This window comes from Ornithorhynchus anatinus, chromosome X1 (assembly GCF_004115215.2).
Source record: "Ornithorhynchus anatinus isolate Pmale09 chromosome X1, mOrnAna1.pri.v4, whole genome shotgun sequence".
NCBI lineage: Eukaryota > Metazoa > Chordata > Mammalia > Monotremata > Ornithorhynchidae > Ornithorhynchus > Ornithorhynchus anatinus.
In genome coordinates, this window is record NC_041749.1 from 118,602,280 (window position 1) to 118,611,842 (window position 9,563).

Sequence of the window (9,563 nt, forward strand, 5' to 3'; positions counted from 1 at the left end):
GATTGACACTCCGTGCAAATAGCTCCCCCTGGAGGAGACGCCCGACAGAGCAGCGCGTCCTTCTCTACCGCCACGTGACAGCGGGCGCCAACCGACAAGGCTAAGTCGTGGGGCAACGGCGGGGCCCCTCGGGGCCCTCGGAGAGCAGCGCCCGCCCCCGCCCCTGCCCCCCTCGGAGAGGAGCTGGAGTGGCGGCCCCATCCCTGGCCCGCCCTTCCCGCCCCCGCGCGGATTGGCCGGGCAGCCGGCGGTTGGGATTCTCGGCCAATGGGGCCCCGAGGGGCGGGGCCTCGGGAGAGCCGCGCCTTCCCGCCACACGGTCACGTGACGCCAACCAACGGCCGAGGAGGCCGACGCCCGCCAACGGCCGCGGAGTTTCTCCGCAGTAGGTCTGAGGAGAAGGACGGTTTTTCCCCCCGAAGGTGAGAGACTTTCTCCGCCCTAAGGCGCCGTCGAAAGGCCCCCCGAGATGTCCGCCCTCCCCAGACGCCCCTCGCCTTCCCTCCTTCGGCCCTCCCCCACACGCCCTTCTCCTGGACGGCGCCGAGGGCGAGGCCCCAGCGGGAGAAGAGCGAGCGAGCTGTGTCCTCTTGCCCTCCTCCCCCCGTGCCCTTCTCCGTGCCCTTCCCCCCCCCGTGCCCCTCCCCCCGTGCCCCTCTCCGTGCCCCCCCGTACCCCTCCCCCCGTGTTCCGGTCCGGGCGTCGCGTGTTGGGGTGGGAAAGGCGGGGTGTGGGAGGGGGCAGAGCCCCGCGGGTCCCGGCGGCAGCCAGGAGGGGCCCGGGACCCCCCCGCTCCGCCCGCCGCCCCCACAGCCCCGCCCGACCCCGCACACCACCACACACCACCACACACCACCGCACCAGGACCGGACCGGAGCCGAGGGCGAGGACAGCGGGACCCCGACACCGACCCCGACCCCACCGCAACCATGAGCGCAGAGGAGAGTGACGTCTTCACCGAAGGCCCCGTCGTCAGGATGAAGGAGCTCACGTTCTTCCCCGTCTGCGCCGAGTTCGTGAAACCAACCAAATTAGGTGAGGTAGCTGTCCTCCTCAACCTCTCAGCTGCCTTCGACATTGTCAACCACCCACTTCTCCTGGAAACATTATCCAGGCTCGCCTTCACTGACACTGTCCTCTCCTGATTCTCCTCCTATCTCTCTGGCCGCTCATTTCCAGGATCTTTCACAGGCTCCTCCTCTGCCTCAAACCCCCTAACTGTGGGGTGGGGGAGTCCCTCAGGATCAGTTCTGGGCCCCCTTCTATTTTCCATCTCCACTCACTCCCTTGGAGAACTCATTCATTCCCATGGCTTCAGCTGCCACTTCTATGCAGATGACACCCAAATCTACATCTCCAGCCCTGATCGCTCTCCATGTCTGCAGTCTCACATCTGCCTTCAAGACATCGCCACTTGGATGTTCTCCCAGCATCTCAACCTTAATATGCTAAAACTGAACTCCTTATTTTCCCACCCAAACCTTTCCTCCCGCTCACTTTCACATCACTGTTTACAGCACCACCATCCTTCCTGTCTCACAAGCCCGGGACCTTGGCATTATCCTCGACTCCTCTCATTCAACCCACAAAATCAAGCCATCACTAAATCCTGTCAGTTGTACCTTCACAACATCGCTAAAATCTGCCCTTTCCTCTCCATCCAAACTGCTACCACGTTGATGCAAGCACATCCTATCCCGCCTTAATTATTTTATCAGCCTCCTTGCTGACTTCCCTGCCTCCTGTCTCTCCCCACTCCAGTCCATATTCCACTCTGTTGCCCAGATCATTTTCCTTCAAAAACATTCAGGCCATGTTTCCCTATTCCTCAAGAAACTCCAGTTGTTGCCCATCCATCTCCACATCAAATAAAAACTCCTCTCCATTGGTTTTAAAGCAGCCAGTCACCTTGCCCCCTCCTACCTTACCTCGCTACTCTCCTGCTACAACCCAGCCCGCACACTTTGTTCTGCTAATGTTAACCTTCTCGCTGTACCTCGATCTCATCTTTCTCACCACCAACCTCTTGCCCATGTCCTGCTTCTGGCCTGCAGTGCTCTCCCTCCTCTTATGGTATTTGGTATTTGTTAAGTGCTTACTATGTGCAAAGCACTGTTCTAAGCGCTGGGGTCGATACAGCGTAATCAGGTTGTCCCACGTGGGGCTCACAGTCTTCATCCCCATGTTACAGATGAGGTACCTGAGGCTCAGAGAAGTGAAGTGACTTGTCCAAAGTCACACAGCTGCCAAGTGGTGGAGCTGGGATTAGAACCCATGACCTCTGACTCCCAAGCCCGGGCTCTTTCCACTGAGCTACGCTGCTTCATATCAGTCAGATAATTACTCTCCCCCACTTCAGAGCCTTACTGAAGGCACATTTCCTCCAAGTAGCCTTCCCTGATTAAGCCCTCCTCTCCTCCCACTCCCGTCTGTGTCGCCCTGGCTCCTCCATTCATCCTCCCTCCCATCCCCACAGCACATATATATCTGTAATACATTTATTGATTTATTCCTTTGTGTATATTACTGTCTCCTCCTCTAGACTGTGAGCTCGTTGTGGGCATGGAATGTGTCTGCTGTTGTACTGTACTCTCCCAAGTGCTTTTTACAGTGCTTTGTGCACAGTAAGTGCTCAGTAAATACGACTGAATGAATGAATGGTCCCCTTGCCCACTTCCCTTTCCCCTTCTCTTCCGGTGGGCTGGTGCCACTGAACTTCCATTATTCCCCTGAAAACCTGACCAGACCTCTTTCCCTCACTCCTTGGGGTATTTCTAGCTTTCTGGGCTTGCTGTGCCTCAGTTTACCACCAACCTTCCTGACCCTAACAGGCATGCCTTTGGTCTCCTCTCTCCTCCTCAAAGGGACTCACTACTCTCATCACAGGGATGGGGTTGGGGGTTAGCTGATCTCTTGGCCTGACCTATGACACACACACACACACACACACACACACACACACACACACACACACACATCCTTATCAGTAAATCAACCACTGGAATATATCGAGTGCTTACTGTGTGCCAAACACTGTACTGAACGTTTGAGAGTACATTACAGCAGAGTTATTAGATATGTTCCCTTTTTACAAGGATTTACAGTCCAGAGGGGGAAGCAGAAGATATAAATAAATAATTTGTATATTTGTACATAAGTGCTGTGAGGCTACAGGTAGGTTGAATACCAAATGCCCAAAGGGTACAGATGCAAGAGCATTGTCTCTGTGTTTGTTTCTCCAGTGCATAGGGACACTGAACAATTGAAGATTGCAGAGATGAATTTCATGGCCAGCAGGAAACAATTGGATGAGATATCCAGTAGAAGGTAACCATGATGCCCAATGGAGTGGCCCAGAATCTTCTCAGTCCCCCTCCCCCACCCACCCACTGCACAGCCAGGCATGGTCTCCACCATGTTCTGCTTTCTCCCCTCATCCACAGCCATGTTTCTCAACACTGGGGTTCCCTGGCGTGCCCCCTGGGTATAGAGCACGGCCACCACTCTAATTGGGGGATTGGGGAGGGCAGCTCTCTGGGGGACTCTCCTCACCGACTCCTCTCCACATGATTTCCATATCTGCAGTGAAGTTGAACCAGGAGACGACACCTTCCAGGTGCATCTGCGGTATGACCACCCCTCCCCCTCACTGGGGACCCTGGAGAGACGGATGGGAAGAGGAAGGGAGGGGACTGGGTGGATTCTCATCTGCTCTGTCCCTATGGGCTCCCAGGGGGCAGTGCAGTGGTGAGGGACTGATGGTTCCTCCCCTGCCACCGGCCACCCCCTCACTCCACAGGCTCTGTTTATGGGACACCCGAGGCCCTCAACCAGACTGTCTTCCTCTGCAATTGATCATCATTGTCAACGGGCAGTTATGCTTTCCACCTGTGAGAGGCCAAACCCATACCGAGTTGGGGCTCAGGGGAGGGAAGTGGGGAGGAAGTGGTGGCTCACTCAGGTAGAGTGACCTGTCTGGCTCCTGATCCCCACCCACACCCCCAAAGGTGGAGACTAACGGTAAACACTACAACCGCCCCGTGGATATCACCCATCTCGTACGCCCCTCTGATGAAGCGCCCAATGGTGTCATGCTCCTTTGGTCGTTGAGTGACAGACGGGTGAGTATGGCTGGAATGGGGTTGGTGGGGGTGGGTTTTGGCAGTGGGGGATGGTGGGAGGTGTGTGGAGGAAAAAGCACTGACCACTCTCTCAAGCTCCCTCCCTGTCCCCCACAGGACTTCGCCATGTCCGTGTGCTTGGTGAAGCAACTTACTGCTGAGAAGTTAGTGGAGCGATTGACAAACAGGATATTTTTCCCCTCATACGGGACAATGTCCATGGGTTAGTGACCTACCACCCCATCTTCCTCCAGAACCCAAAGTGAATGACTCCCCAGTCCACCTCTGGCCCTTCCCTGCCCCCTCTCCTTCTCAAAGAAGAGAGCCTCTGGTTGGCAGACCACTGATTCCCGGGTACCATCACCCCTCACCCATGTTGAGCCTGCGGCCACTCGGGCTGAGCTGACCCCCATGATCTCCTCTCTCCCTTTCAGTCCGGGAGGTGATGCCGGTAGTTTGTGATCCCAAGTTAGGCCTCAGAAGTCTCCGCGTCTCCCTCCTATGCCCGGTGGGTCTGAGTGGGTCCTCGATGGTGTGAAGGAGGCTAAGACCCCGGGATGGGGGTGGGGAAAGGGAAAGACACTGAGGTTTGGATGAGGAAGGTGCGTGAATGTATGAGGCCCAAAATAGGGGCTGAGTCCCATGGGGGGTGATCCAGCAGTCCCTCCTCCTCCCCCGACCTTTAACTCTCTCTCCTCCCGTCCACCCAGCTGGGGCAGGGTGTTGTGTCCTTGCCCTGTCGCTCAGTATCCTGCAGCCACGTCCAGATTTTCGATGCCATCCTGTTCCTAGAGAGTAACGAGAAGGAGGAAACTTGGAGGTGTCCTATCTGTGACCAGGAGATTCTGTATGAAAACCTCATCATAGATGAGTATGAATGCTGATTACTCTCCGCTGACCCCCCTATTTTGACTCTCCCCCACTGTCCATTCCCCAATGACCTCTCCCTGACGTCTCTCTACAGATATTTTTACATCATCCTCTGTACTATCGCCCATGAAGAGATTGACTGTGAAGAAATTGACATTTTGCAGGATGGCTCCTGGGTCCCGACCAAGAACCGTATGGATTCATTAGAAATTGCTGGGCGTCCCGGCTTCTTTGGCCTACGTTGTGAGACGCCCCTCCCCTATGCCCCCAGCCCGGACCACATCCCCACCATCCCAATGCCGGTTCCTTCAGGCCACGATCATCTGGACCGAGAGCAACTCCTGTCCCCAGCCAGGAGGGTGGGAAAGGCAGCCCCTTGGGCTGGGCAGGGGAGGAGACTCAGGTCTCTCTGTGCCTTTGCCTGACTAGGCCATCAAATGAACCTGATGAGGAAGATTCAGTATGCCACTGTGGAGGAGGTCAGTGATTCATCCACAGAAGTTGAGGCCTCCGAGAAACTGCTGGGTCCACACCCCGGGGCAGCCATCCTGCCCTCCACGAGCACCTCAGGGTACGGCCCCAGGATTGATGTGCCCTGTTTCCCACTGGGGTACCGGGGGCTGGGGAGAGTGATGAGCTGGTTCCTCCCCCAGCCTCCAACATCCCATCTTGCCTCCCCCAGGGCAAGCTTTGTTGAACAGGACCTGACCCAAGGCATTGAAGACCAGGCCAAAGCCCTAGATTACATACCAGTAACATACTCCTCAGACATGAGCTACGAGAGGCTCAGGTAAGGGCTACCCCAGGACACATGGGGCCACTGAGGCTGGGGAGGAACAAGTTGGTGAGGTTCTCCCCAGGGTTCTCCGTACCCTGGATGCTGTATTAGGAACCCATTCTAGTTGGTTCTCTCTTTGCAGGGGGACAGGAATGGAGCACACATCTATCTCCGGGTTTTCCTCTTCCCCACTCCCTCTGGCCCCTCTCTCCCTTCTGTCACCAATAGCCTCCCTCCTCTCCAACAATGCCATTGCCTCTTGAGAAGCAGCATGGCTCAGTGGAAAGAGCCTGGGCTTGGGAGTCAGACGTCATGGGTTCTAATCCCGGTTCCACCGCTTGCCAGTTGTGTGACTTTGGGCAAGTCACTTAGCTTCTCTGTGCCTCAGTTACCTTATCTGTAAAATGGGGATTAAGAATGTGAGCCCCACGTGGGACAACCTGATAACCTTGTATCCCCCCAGTGCTTAGAACAGTGCTTTGCACATAGTAAGCACTTACCAAATACCACCATTATTATTATTATTGTTATTATTTGAGCTTGGTGGCCAGGGCCGCCTGCCACTTGGAACGTGGTTGGATTTGCTAAGAATGTTCTTGAATGTGGTTAGGGTACAGATGTTCTCACCCCAGTGTAGTCTAGAAATTCTCACCCATTAGCAGAGTGAAAAACATTCAAGGAAGGCAGGTGCAAAACTTCATTGAGAGAGCTGGGGCAGAGAGGGGGCAGGAATTTTCAGAAGATGTGCTGCCACCGCTGGAGACAGTCCCGGGGCCGGCTGAAGCAGGGGGCGATGGGAGCCTAGGTGGCCCCAGGGGAGGAGCTGCATCCCAGCCATGCGGTTGGGTCATGGGAGGTCTGGAGTTAGGGAAGCAGTGAAAGGCTCACCCATCCCCCACCGACCCTTCTCTGATCTTTCTCTCTACAGGGAGTTGCATGAGATGCTCAAAAACCACCTCCGCCTACTTGAAGGGAGGAAAAGACAACAAAGAAGGTCCAGGGTTCCATCAGGATTACTGAGGGATTTACTCATTTGTGGTGATTCCCCTGGCCCCTGCAACCTCCCAGGTGAGACACCTCTCACCCCTAGTAAAGCAGCCTGGAGTAGTGGAAAGAGCACGGGCTTGGGAGTCAGAGGTCATGGGTTCTAATCCTGGCCCCACCACTTAGCTGTGTGACTTTGGGCAAGTCACTTAACTTCTCTGTGCCTCAGTTACCTCATCTATAAAATGGGGATTAAGACTGTGAGCCCCACGTGGGACAACCTGATTACCTTGTATCTACCCCAGTGCTTAGAACAGTGCTTGGCACATAATAAGCACTTAACAAGTACCATGATTATTATTATTTATTATTATTACCTTCAATACAGTCTCCAGCACCCCCATCCCCCAAACCTTACACCTCGGGCCCCAGCGACCAGGGCTGAGAGCCCCGACCCTCTGGCTTGGCCCAATGGGAGGGGAAGGCCCCTGAGCAGGGTAGGGGGATTCAGCCCTCTCTCTCTCCTTCCCTGCCAGTTGACCCTGTACCTGACAGCAACAAGGAGATTCCTACCACTGCCCCGATGGACAGCAAGTCATCCAAAGTAGAGCTGCAGACTCCAGCCACCACCTTGACTACCATGGCAGCTGTATCGGCTGCCTCCTTGACCATCACAGCAGCCACCTCGGCTGCCACACCCACCACAGGGTATGGCCGCAGGGTTGTTCCTGCCCTCTTCTCCACAGGGAACCTGAGGGGGCTGCCCTGAGGGAGGGGGAGGGTGCAGGCAGCCTGGTTCCCCAATGGCCAACACCCTCTCTTCCTTCTCCCAGGGTGAGAAGACCTCAGCAATCAGCAGTCGCCCCTCCAGCCGACCTACCCAATAGGTGCCAGTCTGTCCCCCATCCTCTCCCTCTGCAGCAGTCTGACTCACCTGTCTTGACCCTTCAGAGCACCTGTGACTTGGGGCATAACTTTTTCTGGGGCTACCCACCAGCTGCAGCCCCAGCCCCAGCCCCAGCCCCAGCCCCAGGCCCCTGTTCTGAATAGCTTCCACCATCAGGTCCCACTGGGAGAAGACAGAAGGCTTTTCTTTCCTGGCTCAATCCATAGTCCAATTTGCCCCATGTTTAAGGGGTTAGGGTCTCCCCACACTAGGGTGCCATATTGGGACCTCTTCTGTTAACATGTGTTCAGGGGTGGTGGGACAGGAGACACTCATGTGCCCCCCCATCTCCCTCCCCAGCTTCCACATCCCCAACTCTTGTCTTTGTTACACTTTGAGGTCCATGGTTGGGGATTTTATTTTGTTATTGAATTTGCTTAGAATTTTATTGTATGTTGGTAGAAAAGAGTTGTTCTCAACCCATTGTCTTCAATAAATGTTCACCATTTATTGAGTTGGAAAACATTCCAGAAATACCATTGCTGCCTCTTCCTCATGAGCATGGGAGCTAAGAGTGGGGAGGAGGGCTGGGAGGGGACAAGCTCTAAAGACATAGTAGGCTTGCGTAATAATGATAATTGGGGTAATAGTAATGATAATGAAATAATGGTAGTTGTTAAGTGCTTACTTAGTGTCAAACACTGTTTGGAGCGCTGGGGTAGATATGAGCTAATCAGTTTGCACAGAGTCCTTGTCTCACATGGGGCTCACAGTCTAGTAGGAGGGAGAACAGGTATTTCATCCCCTTTTTACAGTTAGGGAAACTGAGGCACAGAGAAGTGAAGTGACTTGCCAGGGGTCACACAGCAGCTGAGTGGTGGAGCCGGGATTAGAATCCAGGTCCTCTGACTCTTTTTCCCCTAGGCAAATGCTGCAGCGTGGCTCAGTGGAAAGAGCCCAGGCTTGGGAGTCAGAGGTCGTGGGTTCTAATCCCAGCTCTGCCACTTGCCAGCTGTGTGACTTTGGGCAAGTCACTTAACTTCTCTGTGCCTCAGTTACCTCATCTGTAAAATGGGCATTAAGACTGTGAGCCTCACGTGGGACAACCTGATTGGATTCAAGGCATTCAGTTAGCTGTCCCCCTTATCTTCATGACTCTACCACTACACCCCAGCCCACTCACTTCACTCCTCCAGCACCAACCTACATACGGGCCCTTGCTTTCACCTCCCCTGCTTACACCCCCTTGCTCACATCCCCTCTCCTGCCTTGAAACTCCTTCTCTAAACCTAGCTGACTGACCAGCAGTCTCCCCATCTTCAAAGCCCCATTGAAATCATATCTCCTCCAGGAAGCCTTGGGCACGCCCCTCATTCCCATCCCTCACTGCCCCACTGGACTTATGTAAAATAGCTTTGTACAGGTTAGTTCCCTTATCTGTGGTCTATTTTAATATTTGCCTCTCCCTTTAGGCTATACATTCTTTGAGGGCAGGGATTGTATCTACCAACTGTAGTATTGTATTCTCCCAAGTGCTTAGTACAGTGCTCTGAACAGACACCATTGATGGATGGATTGATTGATTAATGGGTGTTGCAGGAGCTGTCGGGCATCCTCTCCCACCGTGTTAGAGTCGGGCACAAAGGGACCCCTCAGGGCGTGGGGCCCAGGCAGGGTCTCTGGCCAGTGGAGATCCTCAGGGCCACAATGTTGAAGGAGCTTTGGGGTCTCGGGCTGCCCTCGAGAAGCTTGTCATCCAGTGGGAGAGATGGGGAGACACAAATTCTATGTCTAAAGAGGGAGCAGGAGAGAGCTCAGTGGGAGTAGCAGGAACACAGAGGAATGAAGAATAGGAGACTTGGGGTCTGGCTGACATGATGGGGGAGGGGCATTCAGATGAGTGGAGTGTGGGAGCGAGGGGTCA

General features: G+C 54.7%; 1 protein-coding gene across 1 annotated transcript; it reads left to right on the forward strand.

Annotated features, from left to right (window-relative positions):
• The first annotated feature begins 315 nt into the window (after window positions 1-315).
• On the forward strand, window positions 316-8,164 carry LOC103168050 (E3 SUMO-protein ligase PIAS3-like). Its single transcript, XM_029050098.2, has 15 exons — window positions 316-422; window positions 865-1,035; window positions 3,243-3,327; window positions 3,586-3,627; window positions 3,800-3,890; window positions 4,008-4,121; window positions 4,239-4,344; window positions 4,556-4,629; window positions 4,832-4,992; window positions 5,086-5,183; window positions 5,421-5,562; window positions 5,674-5,781; window positions 6,698-6,837; window positions 7,290-7,461; window positions 7,587-8,164. Exons 2-15 carry the CDS (start codon window positions 930-932, stop codon window positions 7,801-7,803), a joined length of 1,656 nt encoding a protein of 551 aa, XP_028905931.1. The 5' UTR covers window positions 316-422; window positions 865-929; the 3' UTR covers window positions 7,804-8,164.
• The last annotated feature ends 1,399 nt before the right edge of the window (window positions 8,165-9,563 follow it).

Coding starts and splice junctions, on each gene's coding strand:
- LOC103168050 (XM_029050098.2), top strand. CDS start 930: ATGAGCGCAGAGGAGAGTGACGTCTTCACCGAAGGCCCCGTCGTCAGG. Junction 5,184..5,420: donor CTGGGTCCCGACCAAGAACC/GTATGGATTCAT, acceptor TTGCCTGACTAG/GCCATCAAATGAACCTGATG. Junction 5,563..5,673: donor CCCTCCACGAGCACCTCAGG/GTACGGCCCCAG, acceptor TGCCTCCCCCAG/GGCAAGCTTTGTTGAACAGG.